The following is a 27921-nucleotide window of genomic DNA, read 5'->3' as shown; positions in this document are numbered from 1 at the left end:
GTTAGGAAAGCTTGAGGACCATCCATTTTTAAGTGGCGAGAGACACCCTCACCTCCAGAGCCATAGAAGAATTGTGCTCTCAGGTAGAGAATTTCTTTTATTCTGATTGCTTCCAAATAGGTTTTTTTTTTTTTTAATTAAGCATAATTCTACTTTGAGAAGAAGCTATCAGTATGTATTCTAATTTCTGGTGTATTTAAAGAATATAGGAGAAACTGACATTCTTACATAAGAAATCTTTTAGTGTAAGATATTTTAACATTAAAGAGGATATCGACTGCTTAAAAATTTTTCAATGAGCTTTAGTATTTTGAGAGATTTTCTTAGGGATTCTGGACCGATATGCTGGCCATTATTTATAATCATTTTCTTTTTGCTCAAATCAAGAGGTTTCACAACTGTTTAATTTCTCTCTACCAATTCCCTTTCCATAATTATCAATATCGGCGACAAGTGAGCTATGAAAGCAATAGTAGTCTAGAGATCTCAGTTTGAATCTTGTGCCAAGTACCTGGCATAAAATATACAGAGAGCGCTTGCTCCCTGTACTGGTAATTATGTGCTTAGACTTGCAATGCGGACATTTATAAGAAGATCTCTATTACCTTAAATGAAGGTTCGTGTTAAATATGATCTGTCACCAGCAGGGTCATGCATGTGTTGCTTTCTCTTTTAGGATGATTTCACCCACTCAAGCAGCTTATCTCACTTGCTTCTTTGCTACTGTTTCCTGTGGTGAGTGAATTGTCTCTAAAATCTCAAATTGTGTGTGGGAGAGGAATAGTTAACCAGACATGCCAGACCTGGAGAAAACTATTGAACAGACAGCTTTGGGAAGGAGCTGCCTCCTGCCAGAAGAGCTACCCATATCCATCCCTTATTCAGTTGTCATCCAGATAATTGTCATCCAGATAATCTACCAAGAGGTCAGGACACATATCCTTTTAGTATCCAGAGGCAACTGCCACTTCTCAGATGTATTGCCCTTGATGTACGGGAGTGGGAGCCCGGAAGTGAGAATGTCTTTGTGCCTGTGTTAGCAGAAACTGCTGTTGGCAAACGACTCTCTACAAAGCAGATCTTAAACACTCAGCCCTCTATTTTTAGTATCAATATATTTTAAAAATCAACTTTATCTTAATATTTACTGTGTAGACATTTTGTAATATCTGGATCCAAAACCCAAGTGTTGTAATAGGTACGGGGTGCATATTTTTACTCTTTTGGCCACAGGGGAACTGCTTCAGAAACAAAAGTATTTGGTTTAAATTTAAATTAGTAAATCATCCCTTTGACTAATTCTGGTTTGAACACCAAGTTTTGAACGTATTTCTCTCTCTAGCCAGTCTGTTAAATTTTCAGGGAATAAAGACGATTTTGGACACAGTTCTTTATTAGTCGTTATAGAATGGCATTTTCTCTGTGCCATCGTTATGGATAGATTTTGAGTCTGTGTTGACTTAAGATGGACACTGCAGTGATTATTTACCTACCTCTCAGATGTATGGCGAAGATAAACACCTCTCACATAAAGGTTACATTTATAAAAAGGTATAATTTTTTTCAGGAGGAAGCTCTTTTTCCCCTCCTAAACCAACACCCCTCCATGTCTAATTGTTTTTTTAAGCCATGATCATTAAATCCATTGAATGCTGAGGGGTAGAAACCAGAGATGCTATTGGACCATGGCCATTTCAGTTTTATCTTTTAGGCAAAAAAAAAAAATTAAATTATGATCATGCTAGGAAAATTAGAGGTGCAGGTAAGCCGAAAATGAGAAATTGCCTATTATTTGTAGTCCTATAATACAGAAATGACTACTGTTAAAATATTTTTTTAGTCTTTCAAATATTTTTCTATATGTCTATTTACACATCTAACAAAGATGTTATTAATTATAGATACTTTGTTTATAATCTATGTTATCCATTTATAGCTATCTTTTTTATATATGTCATATTTTTTGGAACTTAGTAATCTTCCCTAGTGATGGTATTTTTGTATGCACATTCTTTTTTTTTTTTTTAAGATTTTTATTTATTTATTTGACAAAGAGAGATCACAAGTAGGCAGAGAGGCAGGCAGAGAGAGAGGAGGAAGCAGGATCCCTGCTGAGCAGAGAGCCCGATGTGGGGCTCGATCCCAGGACCCTGGGATCATGACCTGAGCCGAAGGCAGAGGCTTAACCCACTGAGCCACCCAGGTGTCCCCGTGTGCACATTCTTATACACATATTCAGTTATTTCTGTAGAATAAAATTTTGGAAATAAAAATGTTAGATAGAAAGGTGTGAATAGTTTGGAAGGTTCTGTGATGTACATCATGAAATTATCTTTCAGAAAGGTGATTCTCCAATTAACTCTCTCCACCAGCCGCTAAGAGTGATCATTATGCCACTTGGGCCAACTCTAGTAGTTTTCTGTATGGCTTGACATATATTCACCTTTCTAGAAACTGTATCTTACTGTTTCTGGGAAACTGCTACCTCCAAGTTTGGGTCTATGTGGCTGTGACCCAAGCTGACCTGAATTAGTAAACAGGGGCACACATCCTGCTGGCTACAGTGACCCAATCAGAGCCAAAGGGTTGCAATAAGGCCTTTGCTTACACTTCTGGAAATAAGACTCTCCTTTTAATTATTATTTCCAATTGACTTGAACTATTGGAGAGTGCAAAGCCCCGAGCTTCTGGCATCTTGCCTCTATGTGGAACTTGAGAGCAACAGCAACACCGTGAACAGAGCAAAGGGATGAAGACAAATTGAATCTTGATGGGATCAGTCAAGTACTCTGTCCAGTGATTCCTGAAGCCCAATCTGCCATGGACTCTGGCTTCCGAACCAATACATTTCATTTATACTAAGTCACGTTGAACTAGGTTTTATTTTTTTTTTATTTTTATTTTTTTTATAAATCATTTGCAGCCAATCTACACTGGTAACTTAGATAATTAAAAATTGTTGCTAATCTGGTGAGTAAAATGGCATCAACTGTTTTGACTTGCCTGCATTTATGATAGTTTCCATTTTTGTATACTTACTATTTGCTTGTGTTTCTTTTGTAAATTACCTTTTCATGTCCTTTGCCCAATTAAAAAAAAATGTAGTGGTTTTCTTATTATTGATCATGTAGATTTTTTTTTTTTTTAAACAAGACCAAATAACCTGCCCAAAGTCCATGGACACAGGAGGCAGTGTGATATTATTTTATTTTGTGGATAACTTTTATAACAGTGCTTTAAAACACTCTGAAATACAATACCAACAAGCCTATCATCGATATCGTCATCACCATTATTATCTACATTACCAGCTTATGAGGATAAGCAGAACACCTATTAGATCTTTCCTCCCAGCCTGCTCCAAAGTTGGTGTGTTTCTGGTTGCCCCTTTCCACCCATCAAGTTGCATGGCTGTTCACAAGGCTTAGATGCATAATGGGAACTCCCAGGCTAGCACAGGGTATTGTTTGTACTCATGTTTGTGGGGATGGGGGAAAGATGGCTGCTTGGTAACTAGGAATCAGCCAAATACACCAACTGTTTAAAACACAGGTCACTTTGCACTTAGTGTTGTCACTGGACCAGCTACTCAGTGTTTTGTGTGAATATGAAATCCAGGCATATACACCTGGCAACTTCTAGGGAATCTCTGCTTTTTTCAAAATATGAAACTTACTCAAGGGTTAGTCATCTTAGCCACACCTCTAAGAGGGAGAAAAGCAATCTTCCTGGGTTAGGTCATCCTAGCAGAACTCAGGGTTAGACTCCCCAGAGGGGTAGGATAATGCAAAGGAAATTTTAATCTTCAGTGCTTAATGGAACACATGTGTCTAAGCTGTTCATTCCCTGAAGGGCGATACAAAAATAGATGTTCTAGGGGATGGACAGAGTTGCCATTGAGATATCCTGTGGTTAACAGACAGTTGACAGAAAAATGTGCTGCCTAAGTTGGAAAAGCTTATTAAGCTGACTTTAGAGTGGGTCTTTCAAGGTAAACTCAAATTCATGTATTAAAGTTTACTTTTAACATATGGAACAGTAGAACAGTAAAGGTAGCACTTAATATTCTAATAATATGTGGGATGCAGGGTACTTTAGAACTGTGAACAATTCTAAACAGCAAATAGTCCAGAATGGATTTTCAATTTCGCATATGCATACATTTATGTTTGCTTATAGAAACCGAGCAAATAAATGTACTGATCCCAGTAAGTACCCAATAACTCTTGGTTTGTTTAAATTAAACTGAGATGAGGAACAACATTCAACATTGCACGCTAGAAAAGGGAACAGGACTGGGAGTGAAAAGAGCTAGGTTTCTCTCCTAGGACATTCGTTAGCCACATGGGTCTTGCACAAGTCTGTACTGCCCTAAGGCTCAGTTACTCAACTTCTTTCTGTAAAAACACAACACAACAAAACACGATAGTCAGAGGCTTATAATGAGTCTGTCTCTAACTCCCCTTACAGAGATATTTATTATGGAAAGTTTTTGAGAAATAGATTCTACATTTTTTTTTTAATTTTTTTTTGTGACTATAGTTGACACATAATGTTAACGTAGTTGCAGGTACACAACATAGTGATTCAGCCTCTCTGTACATTCTGCTATTGTCACCACAAGTGTAGCTACTATCTGTCATCATGCAACACTACTGATAGTATCATTGACTATATTCCCTATGCTGTGCCTTTTATGCCCATGACTTATTTATTCCATAACTAGAAGCCCATTATATTTTATTTTATCTTATTATTTTATTTTTTTAGTAGGCTTCACATCTAACAGGGAGCCTGGTGGGGGACTTGAACTCGTGACCCTGAGCTGAGATCAAGAGTTGGATGCTTAACAAACTAAACTACCCAGGCACCCTGCTTGTTTTTTTTTTTTAAGTAACAACATTCTCATAGCACATTAGGCCATAGGGAGAAACCAAGCTAGAATTGTATTTTCTTATGGATAATTTATATGCAAATTATTCTCTGATTTCATACAAATCAACCAAGTTTTTTATGTAGAAGTACCCATAGACTGACTTTAAATAACATTATATCTTGTTCAAATAGTCACCTTAATATGTTTCATACTTCCTCTGTAATTAAAGTCCTGTTGTAAAGCTCTTTTGGTATTTAGTGGAGGAAGAAAGAAGGCTCAGAACACAGACATATTTCTATCAAAATAATTATTTGCATTCATTGCAAATTAATGCCTTTTTTTCAATGATTGTATCTTAGGATGCCTGACTCAACTATATACAAACACCTTCTTCAGAGGTGGGGACCTCACGGCTTTGTACACCCCAAACGCTCAACACTGTCGGATGATGTGCACGTTTCATCCTAGGTGTTTGTTCTTCAGCTTTCTTCCTGAAGGTTCCACTAATGACACAGACAAAAGGTAAACGCTGATATGTCATTACTGGAGAAGCCAGTCACTTTTCAAAATAGAACCAGTTGTGTACAAAAAGGTGTAGATATTGTAGGGTTATGTTTCTCAAATGGGATCCAAGGGCCAGTTTCACTGGAATCATCTGGAGTGGTTCTTATATTAGCAGATTCTTAGGCCATAGCCTCAGACCCAAGTGGTTCAGCCCACTGAACCCAAGTGTCTTGGGCCTGGCAATGTGCATATCAAACAGTTGCTGCATTGACCTAGAGTCATAGACACTAAGTTAGGGTTTATCCAAGGCCTCAGGGAGAATGCTTGAAAATCATTGGGTTAAGTGATTGTCTCCAGAAAGGGTCTAGAAATAGGTGAATATTTCTCCCGAGCAAGGAAACATACTGTGTAAGTCAGGATTATATTTGTGGATAGCACAGGCCTAAGAAAATATAATGGAAGGCAAATATTTTATTGAGAATATTACTGAGTAAGATCCAGAGCTTGTGACCTCGGGAAAGGTTTGTTCGGAATGGGCCTATAGGGGGCATCTGTGATGTAGAGTGTGTGTGTGTGTGTGTGTGTGTGTGTGTGTGTGTCTATGTGCATGAGTGTGCACATGTAAATATATTATTAACTGGCATTTTGGAAAAGTAAGAGCCCTGAAAAAATAGTCATTAAAGATCTTATTAGGTCATAAAGTTGACTGAGTGTGGCCATGGTTTCATCATAATTTTCTTTCGCTTTGATCAATATCCAGAATGAGCGTTTCTTCATTGTTCTTATTTCCATATCCATAAGTCTATTCTTTTATCTTAGTTCCATTTGAATTTGAAAACTAGGAATTAGATCATCACACCCTGATTCTACATGTTAAACTTGTACAGAAAACCCAGACTGTGGGTGAGAGGCATCAACTTTGTTGAGTTAGGTTCTAGAATCCTTATGAAAGAACACCATTAGGATTAACAGCAGAGATAGAATGAAGTCTACCATTAGTGGGAACCAGAAGGAGTTAATAAGAAAGCTGAATACTATAGATAGATCCAACTCTCATGACTGATTTAATTTCTTAAATAAAAACAATGACCAGGTGAGAACATAATTCCCCAAATTGTAGGAACACAGGAAATATGATCAATGTTCTGTACTTAAAAGTGTTTTTTTTTTTTTAAAAGAAAAAGTATGCTGAAGTTAGGTATTACAAAGACTGTTAGATTTTATGGACTTTCCTCTAAGAGTGTTCTTTCCAGCAAGCGTCAGGGAGGCTCTATTATTTTCCTTATTCCTGGACATGTTTATTCGTTTCCAAAAAATGTCAGACATCTCCTCAGTGTGTGTTTATTATTCTACTTTTAACTGAAAGTACTTTTAAAAACAGATTTGGTTGCTTCTTGAAAGACAGTGCTACAGGAACCCTGCCAAGAATGTCACGGACAAATGCAATTTCCGGACATTCCTTAAAGCAATGTGGTCATCAAATAAGTGGTAAGCTGTTGATTTCTAACTAAATCTGAGTGAATAATGGGTTTACCTTAAAATGCCTTCTGCCCAAACTCTGTACTGCCTTGGACTTTTGAAGGGAGCACTCAGAAAGATAAGGGGGGGGGGCGCTATTAACTGGTTGTATCCTCCCTCTCCCGTTATCAGTTCCATGCTCAAGGGCCCTATTACTTATGAGGTTAGCACTACAGGGTATGATTTGCCGAAAGTGAATACATGTTCAAACGGTAGCTGCCCCCTTCCCCCGTCCCTGACTTTAAGAATCTTAAAGAGAACACCGAGGGTGGTCTCTCTCCCTGTTTTACTTGAGATAATTTGCACACCTTAACCAGGTGTGATTTTGTCCATCAAGGGCACATTTGGGAATGGCTGAAGACATTTTTGGTTGTCACGGCTTAGGGGGTTGCGACTGACATCTGGTGGATAGAGGTCAGAGATGCTGCTAATCATTCCACAAGGCCCAGGGACACCCCCCCCCGATAAAGATTTTCTGGTCCCAAATGTCAATAATGCAGAAGTTAAGAAACCTCATTAAGCCCCCAAACTGAAGGTCTGGGCTCTGTAAATCTTGCTAATGAGAATCATACTTCTTAGAAGAAAATATGAGGACTAAGAGGCCAGGAAATTTAAATTCTGACACTTATTGCTACTAATGTCTTGGGAAGCTGTTTCTAATCCTATCCTAATTTAAGGGAGATGAACAATTTCTCTGACATAACTGATCTATCTGAAAGCGAAAAGTACTAAAAAGATTCTCAACTGATGAGCTGGCAGAAACTTGAAAGAACCATGTTGCAACTGTCCATCATTGCTATTTTACCTTTACTATTTACAATTAATTTTGTAGTTTCAAATTTCAGATGTTTTAAAGTTTTCTATCCTCCCTTCCCCCGTTACCACCACTCCCTCAATACACATGTGTGCTTTGTGTCTGCTGTTTGTATGGGAACCTGTCCTTAGTTAGGGACGCAGGGATATGTGACTTAGTCAATATGTAGTTTACCTGAGGATGAGTACATGTCCTATGTTATAAGGTCAAATTTGTGTCTTAATACAATTTAGGTCAAATCATTCATTTAGGCATTATTTTTAATTATGCTATCATAGCAAAAGTTAAAGAACAGTATTTTGCTTTCCTCAATACTCCTAGTTATTGTTACTTTTTTCTCAAACCTCGTCCTCCAGAACTTGATTTAATATTCCCTCCTAACTCTCCCCAAGTATCTCAAATTAAAGTGAGTAGTTACTCCCAAGGACATAAAGTCCCTAAACTTGGGACCAGTTTTGGTTTAAAACATTTATAGGTAGGTTTATAGCTTTGCACTGATCATAAAGAAATGTTTTTACTTTGTAAGTGTCCTATCCCAGCTCAGCTGGTTTCTTTTCTCGTGTGCAGCATAATTGGAAAGAGACTTCATTTCTAGAATCTACAAAGTCCTATGTGCATGAATCACTGTGAATTATCCACTGCCCTGCCCACCTCAATATATTGTTTTCCTACTACTTTGTCGGGGACACATGAGTTTGTTTTGATTGTGCTAGATCCCTAACACAATCATCAGAGCCCTCACGATCATTGCCTTGTTTGTCTCTTCCATTGCTCATTGATAATTTCAGGGTGAAATATTACTTATACAGTTGCATATACCATACAGTTTTGGAAACAAACCCTTTTCCCCTGCTTCTCAGGGCTAGTGCTCTGAAACATTCTGGAATGTGTTTATTTCAAGAAGAGTTTGATAATGTCGTGATGTAACAAAAAATCTAAATCTTGTAGTTAAAAGTGCAGTTGTGAAAAACAGGATGGAATCCTTTGAAACTACCCTGACTCAATGATCATGTACTTCTGGAAGGAAACTTACTAAATTTTCTCTGTGCATTTTATTTGTACAGCTTGTTACCGAGACATTCATAAAGGAATTGATATGAGAGGAGTTAATTTTAATGTCTCTAAGGTAAAAAGTGTTGAAGAATGCCAAAAAAAGTGCACCAATAGCATTCATTGCCAATTTTTCACCTACGCCACTGAGAGATTTTATAGTGCAGAGTACCGGTAAGTAACATGCATAGCGTTTGTTCTTTCCGGTGGTGCTTTTAAGATTTAATTGTACTCTTTGTAACTTTTTTCCCCCCAATGGAAGACCAGACAGGGCCTTCAGACCTAACCATTTTGCTTTTTTATTTACTCAGTTTTGGTGTCATTTTGCTAAGGAGAGTAATTCCCATTGGTTAGAGAGTGAGGGTTTGGTTGAAAAATGTCTCCCATCCCATTCTCACCCTAACCTTCCTAGTGCAGAGCAGAAAAATGTCTCTTTGATTAAAAATACAAACCCTGGGCCAATCAGTGTCAAACTCATTCTGATTGTTTTATTTCCCACTGACCAAGGATTATTTCAATGCAAAAAGGATTGCTACACATGTCTTTGCAATTTAGGAAGAGAAGTAACTTCCTTTCTTCACATTTAGAAACAGCTGCCTTTTGAAGCACGGTCCAGGAGGAACGCCCACCAGTATAAAGGTGCTGACTCATGTGGCATCTGGATTCTCTCTGAAGCCCTGTGCACTCTCAGAAACTGGTAATTCTATGGCTACTATTTCCTGTGTGATTGTAGTAGGCAGAATTGGAGTCCCCCAAAGACATCTGTATCCTAATTCCTGGAACATGTGTCTATGTTACATTACATGGCAAATGGGGCTTTGTAGGGGCGCTTGGGTGGCTCAGTGGGCTAAAGCCTCTGCCTTCAGCTCAGGTCATGATCCCAGTGTCCTGGGATCGAGCCCCGTATTGGGCACTCTGCTCAGCGGGGAGCCTGCTTCCTCCTCTCTCTCTGCCTGTCTCTCTGCCTACTTGTGATCTGTCTGTCAAATAAATAAATAAAATCTTTTTAAAAAAATGGGGCTTTGTAGATGTAATCAAGCTAAGGATTTTGAGATGGGAGATTATTCCAGATTCTGTGAATGGGCCCGATGTCATCCCAAGAGTCCTTATAAGAGAAAGAGGAAGACAGAAAGGTCATAGTGAGAGAGAGAGAGAGAGTTTTAAAGAGGTTACCCTGCTGGCTTTCAAGATAAAGAAAGGAGCCCCAAGCCAAGGAACACAGGTAGCCTAGAAGCTGGGAAAAGCAAGGAAGTAGGTCCTCCTGAATGGTTTCCCAAAGGAACAAAGCCCTGCAGATATCTTGATTGTAGCCCGGTGAGACACGTTTCAGACTTCTGACCTTCAGAATTGTGGGATACTAAATTTATATTATTTGCAGGCACTGCATTGGTGATAATTCGTTACAGCAGCTCTAGGGAACTAGAGCAATGACATTGCGGAGAAAACCATAAGATCGTTTCTTGATGGTGTCTATTGCATAGTGAAATGACTCAACATAATGATCAAGAAAGTGCTATAGTTTCAGACATTTAGGTAATTTCAATTCAGTTATCCAGAAAATTGTCATAACCTTACACCTCACTTAATTACCAGCATGTCCACGATAAGATGTTACTGAAACTGAATCACCAATACTCAATGCTATGCAGTATCCAGCATCAACTCCTGCGGAATTCTGCAGCAGATTCTGGGGAGGACCCACCCCCACCCCCACTCCCAGAGAGATCTGGAAGTTAGAGCACCCCCACTCCGAGGGCAGGGCGATCGGGAAGTTAGCAACAGAGTATCTCTTTTCTAATTTGTTTCCATTCTCCTCTGGTCCTTACCTCCCTGGAATCAGTAAGTTTTCCCGCTTTTAATGGGTTTTTTGGGAGTGCTGGGCATGGCTTCAATGTGCAGACAGGCATTTCGCAACTTTGCCTTGGCCTTTGCTTTTTGCTGACCCCAGGCGCAATGTCAGCCAGCCTGAGAGCTTAGGACTTTCTCAGCTCTTTCATGGACATATGCACAGCCCTGGTCATGCACATAGCCCTGTACTTACATATGGTCTTCTAGATTCCCAGGAATGTGGTAAATAAAGACTTTCACCACCATCCTCTTGCCCTTCACTTTCCTTTTAAGACTTTTGTCAGCTTATTGTTGGCTCCAGCAATTCCTGTTGCCCTAGGAAGCTGCAGTGCTACATAATTGGCACTTTTTGTTTGTTTATTTGTTTGTTTTTGACAAACACTTGCAAGGAAAAAGCTGTTAATACTGAAGGAAGCTCTGAGTCATGTCAAATAAACACAATCCTTGTGAGTGGAATTTTCCTGAGAATTTCCAGACAGGTCAAATAATGGTTTTAACTGGGGATGGGAATGGGGCCTTGGAGTAGCCCCAAACCCACTCTGGCCCCTCTAGGGGTGCTGGACTACTGGCTGGTTTCCAGCATGATGGTGAGGCTGTTTTCAAGGCTTCCATGGTACTGGGAAGAGGAGAATGGGAACAAGGCAAATGAAAACCCCACTAAACTCACTGTTCTTATAGAGATTCAGTCATTTTTCTTGAATAAGTGCTCCCTGGACTGTTATAATTTGATTAATTTTGATTAATTTCTAGAGCTCTGAAAACATTGATTTTGACAATTTTGCCCGTGCTCCCATTTCTTCTGTGGAGGTGAGGATTTTCAGAGCTCCTTCCTCTGCCATTTCCACTCACATCCTGTAGTGCTTTTGATGAAACAAAACAAAACACACGAAACCAAAAAACTAGCTTTAAAAAAGAGAATGGTTCTTAACAAGATAGCTCCTGTGTTTTTGTCATCTGGATGGGCCAGGGAGTGACCAAAACATTGTATACAGCTCATGTTGCATATGTGGTATGTAGCAACAGTCAACCCTGAGCATTTCGAAAGGGGGTAGCCAGGAGAGTAACATATCTAGAAGTAATGGAAAACACAAAATCGCTAGAGGGACCAGTTAAAGGCATTTAAGCTGAAAAAGATAAGGATGACTGTCTTAATTTTTGTTTATAGAGCTGTTCATTAGAGAAAGGATTAGATTAATCTGTGTGGTTCCATTAGACAGATTAAGGTAGATTCTCCTATGAAGAAAATAGGAAAAACGTACCTAACACCTAGAATGGTCCAGAAAAGAATTGGGCCTTGCCATGAGGTAGTGAGCACCTCATCACTGTGAATATCTTAGTAAAAGGTAAACAACTTGTTGGGGACATCCTTCAGGGGATATACTTGTAGGTTGGCATGGTGATACATAAATTCTCTTCCAGCTTCTAGAGTCTGTGTGTGTTGTTGTTGCTGTTGTTGTTGTTGTTTTGGAAAGATTTAACTAGCTGAGGCCTAATTTCCTAGACTGCCCCTATGTAGATATTATGTTACCGAGGTACATTATCTTGATACAACTATGTTCATTTAAATTAGTACTCTTTTTGTCCTTCCTATAATTGCTATCATTATTCCATAATTTAAATAAAATTTGGGTAATCAAATTGAGTAAAGTGAGTAAATAATAAGAACACAAATAAAAGTGTAATTAAGACATAAGATTAGAGGTAGAGGTGGCTTAGTCGGTTAAGCATTCGACTCTTGGTCTCAACTCAGGTCATGATCTCAGGGTCCTGAGATCAAGCCCCATGTCAGGCTTGGTGCTTAGCATGGAGTCTGCTTGTCCCTTTCTCTCTCTCTTTCATCAATAAATAAAATCTTAAAAAAAATAAGATTAGGGGTGCCTGGGTGGCTCAGTCATTAAGCATCTGACCTCAGCTCAGGTCATGATCCTGGGGTCCTGGGTTTGAGCCCTGCATCAGGCTCCCTGCTCAGTGGGGAGCCTGCTTCTCCCTCTCCCACTGCCCCTGTTTGTGTTCCCTCTCTCACTGTCTCTTTCAATGAATAAAATCTTAAAAATAAATAAATAAATAAATAAATAAGATTATGTATGGAAAATGAAAGTGGGCTTTCTCCTGTTCTAATTTCAATGGGCACATGACATTTTTCTTAGCTACCTGATGTTTTTGTTAATCTGTTTTTATCAAAATCTTTTTCATAATATTCAGGAAAATGTAACACAAAACCTTTCCTAAAATCTGGAATTCAGGGTCAGGGTAATAGAAAGAAAAGCTGAGCATATGCTAAGTAACCTAAATATTTTACATGGGTTGGGATGGAGCTGAGAGCCTAGGTCAAGGTGTTTCATTTCTCTGATATAAGAATATATCTCTTATCAGATTTAGACCAATTTTTCCTTCTTCCAAATGGCAAACAAGTCTGAGGATATTTTATTTATTTATTTACTTATTTTTAAGATTTTATTTGACAGAGAGAGACACAGTGAGAGAGGGAACACAAGCAGGGGGAGTGGGAGCGAGAAGCAGGCTTCCCGCTGAGCTGACCGCCTGATATGGGGCTCGATCCTAGGACCCTGGGATCGTGACCCAAGCTGAAGGCAGATGCTTAACGACTGAGCCACCCAAGGCACCCCACAAGTCTGAGGATATTTTAACTGACACTTTTTTCACTTAGGATATCTGGTACTATAAATAATAGTCATAATCTCCTTAGCTGTGATGACAAAGGACAAGTCACTTGAGCGTCGTGTCACCTGCTGAGGGCTGTCTTCCGTCTGTGAGTTCACAGGTTGCCGCATGGACATTTTCCAGCACCTCGCATTTTCAGATGTGGATGTCGGCAGAGCTGTCACCCCTGATGCTTTTGTGTGTCAAACTATTTGCACCTACCATCCCAGCTGCCTCTTCTTTACATTCTACACAAAGGCGTGGCATCTGGAACCACAAAGGTGAGTGAGACTGTGTAACATTTGCTCCTGTCCTGTCATCACTGTAATTTTACAGTTCTGTTCATTTCCCTCCGAGCACTTGAAGCCGCGGGTGAAGCAGGTACTTTCCTGCCGGGTATAGATGAGTTAAGAGCTGAGCCGACTTTCCCACCTACATTCTCTTCCTGAAACATAGCATTGGATTCATGGATGAAAGGATCAGATACCTTTCTAACTGATCTTAATATTTTGTCTTATTAAATTGAAGTAAAAACCACTCACTGGCAGCATAGCCATTAATGTCATCTCTGATTCCTGTGTTTCAGAAACTAGAGCCCTAATTATCCTGATTGACCTCTTTACCCTCTGATAACTTGCCCTGTTCCTTCTACACAAAGACAGAGCTAAGAGAGGGATGCATAGTTATACAGTAACCCCCAGAATTTGGTCTTGGCTCTTTTTTCCTTTTCTTTTTCTTCTCAATGAGAAGGTGGAACTTTACCATTCTCCCCTTTCCAGGTTATCTGTGCCTATCAGTTTTCTTCAGAGGGAGATGTGGCTTGGTTTACATTTAATCTCTGTGATTTATTATAGTCCTGTGGTGTGCTTTACTTTGAAAAGAGTTTCTCAGAGAAATGAAATTTGCAGAGGTGCTTTCCAAAATACGATGCGCTTTTGTGTTTGCCTTTAATGCAGTTTTGTTACTCTCTCTTTTGCTTTTTTTTTAATAGAAATGTTTGTGTTCTTAAGACTTCCAGAAGCGGGACACCAAGATCCCCTACTCCTCAGGAAAACACCATATCTGGATATAGCCTTCTAACCTGCAAAACCTTGCCTGGTAATGTGATTCAATAATAATAGTACATAAAATGTGATACACTTTATGATCTTCTAACAAGTAATAGCGATGAAAACAGTCTTCAATACCAAGAACCTGGATAAGTGTGGGTTTATTGCTGTTTTCATTTTATAACTTTTTACATCTCTAATTCACACAGAGCCCTGTCATCCCAAAATTTACTCAGGAGTTGATTTTGAAGGGGAAGAACTGAACGTGACCTTTGTTGAAGGAGTGAATGTTTGCCAAGAGACTTGTACAAAGATGATTCGCTGTCAGTTTTTTACTTATTCTTTACGCCCAGAAGACTGTAGAGGAAAGAAGTTAGTGAAAATTTATTTTTCAAAGACAGTCAGCAAGACAATTTCTTGAATTATCCCCCTCTGTGAAGGTTTAATCTTTATACCGATCATTTTATCTAGGTGCAACTGTTCCTTACGATTATCTTTGGAAGGTTCGCCAACTAGGATTACGTACGGGACACGCGCGAGCTCTGGTTATTCTTTGAGGTTGTGTAAGAGTGGGGATAGTTCTGGTAAGTAAGTCTCACTTTTTCATGGAACTGTAAAGGGATGTCTGTGTTGTCTCAATAGCTTGCTTGGTCTTCGATAATGGAATTATGTATTCTGTTTTCCTTGGCTGAGGTGAGCTCTGACTCACCTTGAATTCCAACCGTTAAGGTCAAGACTCTCTTTTTAGTTTGCACAACAAAAACAAACACACGCATTGTTGGAGGAACCAACTCTTCTTGGGGAGAGTGGCCCTGGCAAGTCAGCCTGCAAGTGAAGCTGAGAGATCAGAGCCACCTGTGTGGAGGGTCAATCATTGGACACCAGTGGGTGCTAACTGCCGCCCATTGCTTTGATGGGTAAGTTTTGGATGCATTTTATCCAGGTACCCTTAACTTGCAAATTTGTTTGGAAGAATCTGTGATTGGTGTCTTGATCATCACATCAGTGTATTAATCAAAGACATTTTAAAGCAAGGCTGGTATTCAAATTGTTGAACCACTCGTAGCGTCTGAGCACTGAATGAACGGACCCAGCAGAACACAGTGTGGTCTGTTCACAGGATTGACACTCCCGGGAGAGGATGTCACTCCTGCTTTAAAGAATAAGGAAAAAAATGCCCACCTGCTGCCACCTCCATGTGCCACTCCCCAAGTGTATTCTTCAAAGACTTAATTTCCAGGCCGATAGAGATTTTACTTTCAGCTCTTCGATTCACAAATGTGCTAACGAATAGTAATAGTGAAAACAAAAAAACAAATTTATTACCCTATATATTTCAGTGGATAAAATCTGATACAATATTTCTAAAACACCTCAACTTTGTAGTTAAAACAGGACTTGAGTCCCAGCTCTGTCACTTATTAGAGGTGGGAGTGACCTTGGGCGATTTGTAAATCTCTCTAAGCTTTATTTCCTATCTGTGAAATATGAATAGTAATGATATCTAATTCATAAGGTTATTAGAAGGGTTAAGTGACACACTTAAAGACCTATACCTGGAACATAAAAATTACAAAAAAATAAGCTATGATTAAATCAGAAACGTTAAAATGGACAAAGCATAGGAATAGCAAGAAATACTAATAGCCCTAAAAATAAAAGATACTCAGTTTCTCTCAGAAAGTTGTTCCCCCCCTCCCGCCCCATAAAATTCTCCCTCTTCCCCTGACTAAATAAAAGGGTAGGGCTCTGGTTGCCGTGTGTCAGGGTTGGGCATCCGGCCACTGAAGTATATCAGAGTCGGGGACACAGCGGCAGACAAGTCTCCTTCCTGGTTTCTGCATTGCAGCATGGGAGCTCCAGTCAGTGGCCCTGCTCCACAAGGGGAAAGCTATTGGCTTGGAAGGACAGACTCTGAGAAGGAGAATAGTGGCTCCTCTTTTCACTAAATGTACCCCAATTTGGGACCAAGATTTTTCATCCTTTTTCTCCAGCTTTAGCAAGTGTAAATTTAAGGTGTATGATGTAATGCTGTCATATAGGCATACACTGCAAAATGATTACCGTAGTAAGGTTAGTTAAGACATCCACAGGCCCATCACCACACATGTATCACATTTTGTGAATGTGGTGAGAACTTTCAAGATTCACACTCTTAGCCACATTCAGATATTTCGGGTATGGTTGACTGTGGTTGCCATGCTGCCTATGAGGTCTCCAAAACTTATTCACGTTATAACTGGAATTTGTACCCTTCACTCATTCCTGCCACGACACTCCCCTGACAATCACCAGTCTCTTCTCTGCGTCTGTCAGTTCAGTTTTTTAGGTTCCTCATACAGGTGAAAACATGTAACATTTGTCTTTCTCGGTCTAATTATTTCATTTAGCATAATACCCTCAAGTCTCATCCATGTTGCTGCAAACTGCAGGATTTGCTTCTTTTTTATGGCTGAATAATATTCCATCACACACACACATAGAGGCTTAAATACACATATGTGTGTATATAATACATATATGTATATATCATGTGTGTGTGTATGTAGGTACTGTACATATTATACCACATTTTCTTTATTCACTCACCCACTGATGAACACTTAGGTTGTTTCTGTGTCCTGGCTATTATAACGAATGCTGCCATGAACACAGGGGTACAGATATCCCTCAGTGAAGTATTTTCATTCTTTTTGAATATATACCCAGAAATGGAATTGCTGGATCTTAGGTAGTTCTATTTTAAAATTTTTGAGGAACCTCCATATTGTTTTCTATAGTGGCTGCTCCAATTTATATTAAGAATTTTCATTCTTGAAGGCTCAGTGTTGTTGAGTTTGTAAGAGATAATATACATGGAAACACTGATTTAATTGAAAGAAAACCACCTTGCCCCTAGCTGCATGATTTTCTCTAGAATTTTATGCAAATGTATTTTGCATCTCTCAGTGATGATAAAAATATTCAAATCTTTACCACAGATAAGACTTTGCTATAGACATAATTTTAGATTTACTTTGTATGTATTCATATTTTAAAAAATTAATTTAGAAACACTTGGGTGGCTCAATGGTTAAGCGTCTAACTTTGGTTCAGGTCATGATCTCAGGGTCCTGGGATTGAGCTGGGCATTGGGCTCCGCACTCAGCGGGGAGTTGGCTTGTCCCTCTGCCCCTCCCACTGCTTGAATATTCTCTCTCTTCTCTCAGATAAATAAATAAAATCTTTAAAAAAATAATTAAGTAAAAAAGAATTAATATAAGTTTTCACACTCTCCTACACTGTTGGTGGGAATGCAAGCTGGTGCAGGCATTCTGGAAAACAGCATGGAGGTTCCTTATTTATTTATTTATTCATTTATTTTTAAGATTTTATTTTATTTTCTTATTATTATTTTTTTAAGAGATTATCAGAATTTATTTAAAAAAGCAGGACCAGCTACATGCTACATCCAGGAGACACACTTAAGATTCGAAGACAAAAATAAATTGAAAGTAAATAGATAGAAAGACATGCCACACAAACATTAGTGAAAAATGAACTGGAACAGTTATGCTAATATCAGACAAATTACACTTTAACACAAAAGTTGTTATTACAAACAAAAATGTCATTTTATAATGATAAAAGTACAAATTTATCAAGAAGATAAAACAATTATGAACACACATATACTGAAAAGAAAGCTCCAAAATACATGAAACAAGAACTGACAGAATTGAAAAGAGAAAAAGATAATTCAACAATAACAGTTGGACATTTCAATATCCTACTTTCAATATGGGATTAAACAACAAGATAGAAGATCAACAAAAAGATATAACTATAAACCAACTAGGTCTGATATACATCTATAGAACACTCCATCCAACTGTACCAGATTATATATTCTTCTCAAGTACACAGGGAACATGTAGACCATTGAGAGAGAGTGAAAGAGAAAGAGAGAACACAAGAGGGGTTAGTAACATTAGATAGCTACATAAATGTACATTTCAGTGTTTTTAACTAAATCTTCAGAGAATCAGTACTGCAGCTGGTGGTGATGACAAACTGCAAGGAAGCAAAATTAGGTAAGTAAAAATATGCCGTGCGTAGTATTTTCTTCCCAGAAAAGTGCTATTTTCAAAAGGTAAAGTTGAAAGGAAAATGGACCAGTATCAAAGGCTGGTCTTTCTGGTTTCACATAGGTCTTTATTTTTCCCTCCTAGGCTTCCCTTGTCGAGTGTTTGGCGCATTTATAGTGGCATTTTAAAACTGTCAGAGATAACAAAAGAAACACCTTTCTCAGAAATAAAAGAGCTTATTATTCACCCAAATTACAAAATCTCAGATGGCGGTGGTCATGATATTGCCTTAATAAAACTCGAGACTCCTTTGAATTATACGGGTATGTATAATTCAAGCTATACAGCCGAGTTCAGTGGTTTTAATTTTCACATCAACTTGAACAAGAGGGCAGAATCTGGAGAGATTGTCTTTATTTTCTGCTTGGTGGAGTTGGGGGCAAGGTGAGGAGTTGCCAAGGGGGACAACGCCTGTGACTTGGATAAATCTCTTCTGTTTATGGGGTAAGAAATAGTAAATGGTTTCTTCAGGTAGGAATGGAACGGCATATACATTATTGAAATAATGCACATGGTGAATATCTTGGCCATTTGGGAAGAATGGCTCCCTTTGACAAGAATAGTAGGATTACCATTGCTTTGGGCATATTAAGAATGCATGAAGGCAAGTAGGCCAGATACTAATTCCCAGGTCTAACTCGAGTAGAGACACTGATGTGGCAGGAACTCTAGGAAGCAGGTAGTGTGGGGGTGGGAGACAAGGCCTCTGGTACAAGGCACTACAGTTGGCGAATGCCCGCTGTGTCAGGTATCATTTCCACGACCTCAGGCAAGTTGTTTTTACCTCTCTGCTCCTCAGATTTCCTCATCTGTAAAATGAGCATGACAGTCACCTGTTTGTTATAAAAATTGTCAGTTAATAATTTAAGTACTTAAACAGCACTTAAAATAGTGCCTCTGACAATGGAGACACTTTGTTATTACTTTTACAAGTATCACACACAGGGTAAAACACACAAACTTCTAAAGGCTTTTGACAGAAATGTGTGTTCCGAGTTTTAAGATTTAATCCAGAAAATTTGACACCCAAAATATCATGTGAAAATGAGTCTGGTAAAGAGAAATTTTCTTGAATCATTGAACTTAGCAACTGAGCAGAGAGCGAAAGCGTGATTTTTCTTGGTGCTTCTCTATAGAAAGAGAATATGGGAAAAAGAAAATGTGTATTTTGGGTCAATATCTGTAACTTTATTTAACCAAACTTTAATCTCAAAATTAACTTTCAGAATTCCAAAAACCAATATGCCTACCTTCCAAAGCTGATACAAATACAATTTATACTAATTGTTGGGTAACTGGATGGGGCTTCACAAAAGAAAGAGGTACAGTATGGCATTTTAAATGTTGTTCCTAAAACAAGTTTTTTATGTTAAAGTACATGGAGGGATTTAAATCAGTTTAACTGGCCTCTGTGTGAAATTTTCTCCAAACTCATGACCTTTCCAATCTATCCATTCCCAAATATTTACTCAGTGATTTCCGAGATGTATTTTTATTTGGGTCTGGAAAACTTTATAAGGTAACCTTTCAAGCATCTTACTTAATAATAAAGATCACTTGTTTGACTTCATATAAAGGACTGGTCCCATATGGGGCTAACAAGACCACTCAAGACTGTCCTGTCCTCACTATTCATAATGTTCCCATCTATCAGTGCTGTTTCTCTGCCTTGCTACCGAGTGCCAGGAATATAGGCAGGCACACCATCTTTCTTTCTGGAAGGTTCTAAATCTTTTATTGTTTCATGCATCCTTCCTGCAGTCCGATGAACTGATGAGCCCCTTCTGTAATGGCGCTTTTAAACACTTAAAGAAAATACCCAGAAATAGGAAGGAAACCAGTGAAGTTGCAAATAGAGTTATCAAAATACTTTTAAGAGATGTGACATGGTAATAAATGAGTTTCTTTACTAATATGTTAAATAGCAAGTGTTTCAAGTAACTACCACAATTTTGAAATTAACTGATATTTTCTGTTAATTGGCCATATCTGTCATGTGAAAATATCATGACTGTGATGCAAAAATATCTGCGTCCTCGGCTGATGGCAAAGTCATCAAAGTCACTGCTGATTCTGCCATTTTTATTGCCTGCATTCATAACTGAAGGTAGCGTTAGGCTTCAGTTGGAGACGGTGAAAATAAAGATGCATTTTCGTATCCAAGTTTATAGAGCAAGTGAATTCTTTCTGTGGACCCCAGTTTAAGAATCCCTGACCACAGGTAGTTGATATATCTCAATTGCCCTTGAATTTCCCAGGAAACAGACTATTCTCCCTTTCCAAAATCTTGTTCCTGATAGAGACTATAAGGGACAGTATTGGCATCATTCTTTACATATTTAGGCTTGTCAAGCTCTTTCCTTCTTTCCTAATGTAGTCCTTTATTCAAGGAATTCAAAATTTTCAAGTTTTTGACTAGGACCTTAAGACAGGAAGAAATTTTAAGAGTAACCTTAACTAAACAAGGAAAGCTCCCAACATATGTTCAAGGGGAACCCAAACACTGGTAGAAATTCAATTATTTGTAAATAAATTGTTCTTCATGAAAAATACTTGCATTTACTCAAAGAACAAAATGCTCCTCTGTTGCCAGAGGTTCGGTGGGTGTTTTCCCCCCCAAATCATGTATTTTTAAATGATCATGTTGAATATATAAAACAAAAACTTAAAGGTAAGGACTTCCAGGTTTTGGGTTGGAGGTGATAAGAGGGAATTTCTGAGAGACTTCTTTTTTTTTTTTTTAATATTTTATTTATTTATTTGACAGAGATAGATCACAAGTAGGCAGAGAGGCAGGCAGAGAGAGGGAGAAGCAGGCTCCCTGTTGAGCAGAGAGCCCAATGTGGGGCTCGATCCCAGGACCCTGAGATCATGACCCGAGCCGAAGGCAGAGGCTTAACCCTCTGAGCCACCCAGGTGCCCCTCTGAGAGACTTCTTTTGAGCTAAGAGGATAGCAGAGAATCTGGAAGCAAAGTCTTTGGTCAGCCTGAGGTGCTGGGGTGGTCCTAACATTGCACAGCACAGGCCAATACATGGCATGCGCTCTCTCTCTCTCTGCTTCTCAGTTTCTTTCTCTTTTACTCTCTCTCTCTCTCTCTGTTGGTGTGATTAACTCTACTTTTTCACCCTTACTATTTTTTTTTTAAGATTTTTATTATTTATTCAACAGAGAGATAAAGAGCACAAGTAGGCAGAGCGGCAGGCAGAGAGGGAGAGGGAGAGGGAGAAGCAGGCTCTCTGTCAGCGTAGAGCCTGATGCAGGGCTCGATCTCAGGACCCTGAGACCATGACCTGAGCTGAAGGCAGAGGCTTAACCCACTGAGCCACCCAGGCATCCCCACCCTTACTATTTTTATCTTAAAAAATGACCTTAATGAAAGGTTCATTATTCTGACTTGTTTTAAGACTTTAGTATTTTCACACTCATTGTATTTCTTCCTTCTGAAGTTTCATATTGGCTACTTCCTAGGGGAAATCCAAAATACTCTGCAAAAGGCAAATATTCCTTTGGTACCAAATGAAGAATGCCAGAAAAAATACAGAGATTATGAAGTAACCAAACAGATGATCTGTGCTGGCTATAAAGAAGGAGGGAAAGATGCCTGTAAGGTAATATATTCAATTATGAAAAAACACACAGTGGTCTGCTTGAGAAAAGTCAACTGCAAAATATATTCTCCATAGTATATTTCATTATATTTTTCTTTAAAAATTCAGAGCCAAATAATCTGACAATTTCATAAGTAACCTTTGATGAACTGAATATACATGTATATAATTTATATTATATATGTATCTCACAATCTGTGCAGAAGCATACTATGTTTAAGGGAGCACCATTGTACATATAATAATACTAAAATGTTAGAGCATTAGATATATTTGACATTGAGATTATGATGTCAACATTTCCTTGTTGGACTAAACAAAAAATACAACCATACATTACTGAATTAAATTATTTTCATCACGTCCAATAGCTACTGAGGAACGTAAGACACCTGAAGAACTATAAGGACCTGTATGTGTTGTGTGCAGTGTGACTAAAGAATTTGAAAGGCACATCTCTCAAACTTTTTATTATTTTATTTTTCCACCCACTGTGACACAGGGAGATTCCGGTGGTCCCTTAGTTTGTAAACACAACGGAATCTGGTATTTGGTGGGCATCACCAGTTGGGGTGAAGGCTGTGGCCGCAGAGAACAGCCAGGTGTCTACACCAAAGTTGCGGAGTATGTGGACTGGATTTTAGAGAAAACACAGGTCAGTGATGGGCACACCAGTCTTTGATGAAGACACCCAGCATGAAGAAGCTTTCTAGAGTTGGGAAAGAGCCCAGTTTGTAGTGTAAGTTTTGCAGCCTGGGTCCAAGTCAAATAGTGAGCCTTGGGGCACTTGTCTGCAAAAACGTGGAGAGTGGTATCTCCTTCATGTCCTTGTCATAAGAACAAAAAGAGACAATGCACTCAGAGCTGCTGAGAGGAAAATGTTGTGTAGAGGCAGGCTTTAGACATTCAGTAACAATGCTAATAACAGGCGATAACAACTGAACATTTCCAGGATTATTTGTTGTGAAATAAAATGGCAAAAGAATGTGATTTACAAGTGTTTTCTTCTGATTGTAAGACAGAATGGAAGGTAAGGTACTCCTGATTCTAGCACAGTGCTTGGACGGGGATCACTCTTGTCTGACTGCCTGCTCTGGGGCTCAGTCTCTCTTAGAAATGGTAATTTCTTCTTTCTTCCTCACCTGCATGGTCATGAAAACCTACTACTGCCTGCCTCACTTGGAGTGAAGAGCCAGTAAGCTTGGGTTTTGTTCTGCCAAGTACAGAAGATTCAGTTTTCCAAGAAAGAGATGGGTTTCCTGAACATGGGAGAATAACAGTGCACCTTTCCACCTGGGCCTTCCTACCTCGTTAGCTGGTGTTGGCACAAGGCCCTGGGGCTGGGTGCACAGGAGAGGGCTGGGGAGTGGGGGTATCACACAGCCTTCATGGAGGACAAGGAATCTGCTCTGTGCAGTGAGGGTGGGGATGTCTGTGGATTTGGGTTCTGAAGTAGTAATTCAAGAAGCATTGGGTATAAAGTATATCATAAATTCAGTCTTGTCAATTTGTAGTATCCCTGGAGAAAAGAGTTGATGTAAATCTGCCTGGATCACAAATTCCCAACTTGTCCAGGATTACCACAACGGACACTAGCCTGTTATATTCAGTTCCATTAAATTGAGTTCACATTTACAAAGTTGACTGTTGACAAAATATTGTGCAAAATAAGTAGAAAAAATAGAAAAGTGAAATTTCTAAATGTTTTTTTTTTTTTTTCCTTCCACACTCAAAGACACAGTAAGCGATAGAAAGGGCCAAAGATAGGCGGGAGGGGGCTGAAGAAAAACCATAAGGTCTGAGTTAGTCACACCCCATACACTAGGAATCTGAAGACCCAAGAGTTTACTCCAAAAAGGCTCTAGATTTTATAAAACGTGGCTGGGTTCTACAATATAAAAATAAGTACAGCTTCACCTTGTACTTTGGCATGCAATAGATACAGTGGCCCTTGTTCTGTGTGGGTGTCATTTTATCTTTAAAAGGAAAAAAAAAGTGGTTTGCTATGAGAATCTCTGATCTCTGGCTTTTAGTACTAATTCAAATGGGTGTTTGAACAGGACTTTGGAATGCTTGCTGGACAAAACACTGGTCAGGGAATGACCTCATCTGGGCGATACAGAGAGTTTTGAAATGTGGACTTCCCCTAGAGTATGAATGATTATTTTAAGGTTGCTGATTGGGGCCCGCGGTCCGGGCCTGGTCTCTGTTACTCACCATGTTGTCATGTATGGGGGCAAACAGAGGAGCCCATCACGTAGGAAGAACCATGTGGGACTGAGAAATGTGAGAGGCTAAGAAGGCAAGGGGTTGGGATGACTTCACCTTCATGAGGAAGAGTGAGGAGGAGGTGTGGGTCCCCAGCTGTGCCATCCAGGAGAGGGTAGTGGCAGTGCCAGGCCTGGAAGCTGGCACTGCTCTTCTCAGTGTGTCCCCCATGTGCCCACGTATCCCACAGGTGCACATCTAATCCGAGGTTAGCCCAGGGCTCCAACATCTGTCTGGTTCCTCACCAAGGTGTGCGAAACCTCTGATTTAAATTAAAAACTTTTAATTATTGTTTACCTCTATCTCCTCACTAAATTGTGAGCAACGTTGAAGAAGGCTCTCTTTCATTCATATTGCATATGAATGGGCATTCAGTGAATATCTTATGAAAGAATGCATCTTTATTCTAGATATGAGGCCGTGAGAGACTTGAAGAGGTACAAAGATGAGCTCAAGGTCACTGTCAAGGACAGATCCAGACTGAACATGGCATTCATATATCCCATATTGTGTCTCTAGTCCTGATTATGTTGCCTCATTCTATGAAAAGGATAAAAAGTGACGGGATTCTTGAAAACCATTATTTGTTATTTTCATTAGCATCTAAAACAGTGACTCTCAATTGCAAACAATCCCCACTCAGAGGACATCTGGCAAAGCCTAGAGACATTTTCCGTTTTCACACCTGGGCGAGGGGGTACATCCAGCAGATAGAAGCCAGAGATGTTGCTAACCATCCTATGGGGCCCAGGACAGTCCCTCACCACAAGGAATGATCTGGTCCAAATATCAAAAATGGCAGTGTAGATAAACCCCAATTGAAGGTCAGCGTTAACACCTTATAATGAAAAGGGAATGGCAGAATGGGATTGTAGGATATGGGAGTCTGTGCCCCTTTTGAAAGCAAATCTTGAGAGAGCAAGAAGAGCTCCAAGAGCAAATTGACTGTGGCTGTGACCTAAAACGGGGTCTTTACCTGCAATGTGTCTGTGTGGTTTCCTTTGTCCCAGATGGGGATTTTAGGTCACCAATGCTTATAAGCTCTGACTTGCACTTGGGTCTCTAGACTAAGTTCTAGATTCTTCCCAAGATTTTGTCTAGTAAGTCCCTATTTCCATTAGCCTTCAAAAGCTTTTTAATTCACTGGGTGGTGGTGGTGGGGAAACTTACCTTTAAGATAAAAGCAGTTGATATTGGAATTCTAAACTGCAGTGGCATTAATTGAAAAAAGTCTTTAGAATATTTACTGTCACTTTGAAAGGAAGGTCTACTTAATCTCAAAGAGTTTCCATGCAAGTAGAACTTCTATTCTGCTTTTATTTGAATGGACAAAAATATTCTGAAATTTTTATATTATTTCAGAGACTTTAGAGGTTTCACTAACTAGCTAAACCAAACTTAATAAGATATTATCTGGTTTCCCAATGAAGTATTGCTGTCACTAGAGTCTTTCTGTTTCTCTGAAAAGTGTTGGAAGGTTATCATTATAGTCTTTTTTATTGGAGCTTTAGGATAGAGATGGGGTTTCATGAAGTAAACAATACAAGGATGTAAGGACCTTATATCACTTCATGTATCAGTTTTCCATATAAACCTGTCTTGGCATAAATTTGCCATTCTGTGTTTGAGCTTCTTAAAAAGCATTGCATCATAAACATGGGCTCTTTGTTTGGCTGGAATGTACTTAATTTCAAATGGGAAACTCAAGAAAGCAGCTAATGACTCTTCATGTCAAGATTGGTCACACAATCTTGGCAATAGATGAATTAAAACTATCTGAAGAACTGCCTTCCAGATAGAATGTCACACATAAAGCCCTCTTCTGAGTCCAGATCCCCATTATAATTTTCTGCCCTCTGCAACATAACACTGGCTTCTCTCTTCTTTTCAGAGAGTCTCCAATGAATTTATATGGGGCTAAGCTTCAAATCTACCTTACTTCACTAATGATACTCTCACTGTCTCCTTCAGTAAGTTCTCTTCTACTGCAGTTCCATTTCTGCAAATTTTGAAAGTGGTGTCCAATGTTCCTAATCTTTGCTTGTCTTTCTACACAGGCAGTTGGCCAATGGAGACTAGGTATTTCACACTTTCATTATTGAGAGCACATGTGAGTGGGGGTGGGGAAGACAGAGGGAGAGGGAGAATTTGAGCACTGGGTGTTATATACAACTGATGAATTGTTGAACACTGCATCTGAAACTAATGATGTACTATATGTTGGCTTAATTGAGTTTAAATAAAGAATATTTTTGAAAAATAGTCTGTCACTTAATTGAGCCACCCAGGCACCCCAACGCACTGTCAGAAACTGTTCAGATAATGTTGACCTTGTTATAATGGACATAAAATGAGATTGTCTCTATCTCCAAATATTGAGAGGCTCAAAGTAACTGGTGGCATTTTCTAAGATCAGAAGATCACACTCATATCAATACAGTGTCCCTGAACAAAGTATCTTTCCTCTGATACCAATAACTTCAGCAAGATCTCAAATGGGGGCAAACCTATAATTTTATTTCTTCTTTCCTCTTCAGAACTTTTTTAGATTGTGACTTCATTTGTGAACGTAAAATCCTATTTTGCTTCTCTCTGGAAAATAGAAGTCTTCTTTGAGCCATAAAATTATCTTTCTCTTAAATTTATTTATTTATCTACATTATTTTTGTGAGGGAACTAAAGTTTATGTAAATCAGGTATATTGAAAAGGTTTTTAAAAAAAGATTTTATTTATTTATTTGACACAGAGATAGAGAGCACAAGCAAGGGCAGTGGCAGGCAGAGGAGAGGGAGAAGCAGACTCCCCACTATTTATGGAGCCCTGTGAAGGGCTCAATCCCAGGATGGTGAGACAATGACCTGAGCCAAAGACAGACACTTCTTAATGGACTGAGCCACCCAGGTACCCCTAAAAAGGGTTTAAAAATTTTTTTTTTAATTTCTTTAGGCTTCCAGGAAATCACATAGAAATCCTTAGGGCTAGTTATTGTCTAATATTATAAATGAGGAACCTGAAGCTCAGAGAGATAAGGCAACTTGGCCAAGGACCCACAGGTAGCTGGTTTACAGTGCAGCAAGATGGTTTCTGCTGTGGTTCCATGAATAGTAAACTAATGAATAAATGACAGAGGACATGCCTCATCCTCGGCTTCTACAGAGATTTTAGCCCTTCTTTCAAGATCAATGGGAAGGCGCTTAACAAATACAACCAGGCGAAACCCAAGAAAGTTTCACAAGCTTTCCTCTTTGTGAACTGCACCAGGTCCTATCACTAGGGGGCACCCTCCAAGACAAAGGAATCGACCTGTTCTGTTTCCATTGCTTTTCCTGCAAAAGCCAGACACGTGACTTTCCAGCTCTCCATTTGTCTCACGGCGCCAACATCCAAAGAAAGATACCAAAGCCCCATATTTTTCCGTTTAAAAAAAAAAAAAAAAAAAAAAGTAAGTTAGACTTTCAGTGTTTGTGAGTGGAATAAAAAAGATCTTCTTAGAACTATCAGCATAGACCTCGGCAGAAGCCTCCCCGCCTCCAACAGGTGAGGTTCAGTCCCGCTGCTATACTGAGCATCAGTAGGTCCCTCAGGTCTTCCTTGT

General features: G+C 39.1%; 1 protein-coding gene across 1 annotated transcript; it reads left to right on the top strand.

Annotated features, from left to right (window-relative positions):
• Positions 1–23047, top strand: KLKB1 (kallikrein B1). The gene is made up of 15 exons (XM_032838149.1): positions 1–83; positions 677–735; positions 5236–5398; positions 6762–6868; positions 8777–8936; positions 9350–9459; positions 13393–13552; positions 14263–14369; positions 14530–14692; positions 14792–14904; positions 15069–15237; positions 18532–18710; positions 19674–19769; positions 21918–22057; positions 22560–23047. The coding sequence occupies exons 2-15, from the start codon at positions 678–680 to the stop codon at positions 22737–22739; spliced, it is 1905 nt and encodes a 634-aa protein (XP_032694040.1). The 5' UTR covers positions 1–83; position 677; the 3' UTR covers positions 22740–23047.
• Positions 23048–27921: the final 4874 nt, after the last annotated feature.

Source organism: Lontra canadensis, unplaced genomic scaffold, assembly GCF_010015895.1.
Source record: "Lontra canadensis isolate GAN:19392208 unplaced genomic scaffold, GSC_riverotter_1.0 scaffold102, whole genome shotgun sequence".
Taxonomy (NCBI): domain Eukaryota; kingdom Metazoa; phylum Chordata; class Mammalia; order Carnivora; family Mustelidae; genus Lontra; species Lontra canadensis.
The sequence above is the reverse complement of the archived record's forward strand: the minus strand, read 5'-3'. Positions and strand labels throughout refer to the sequence as shown.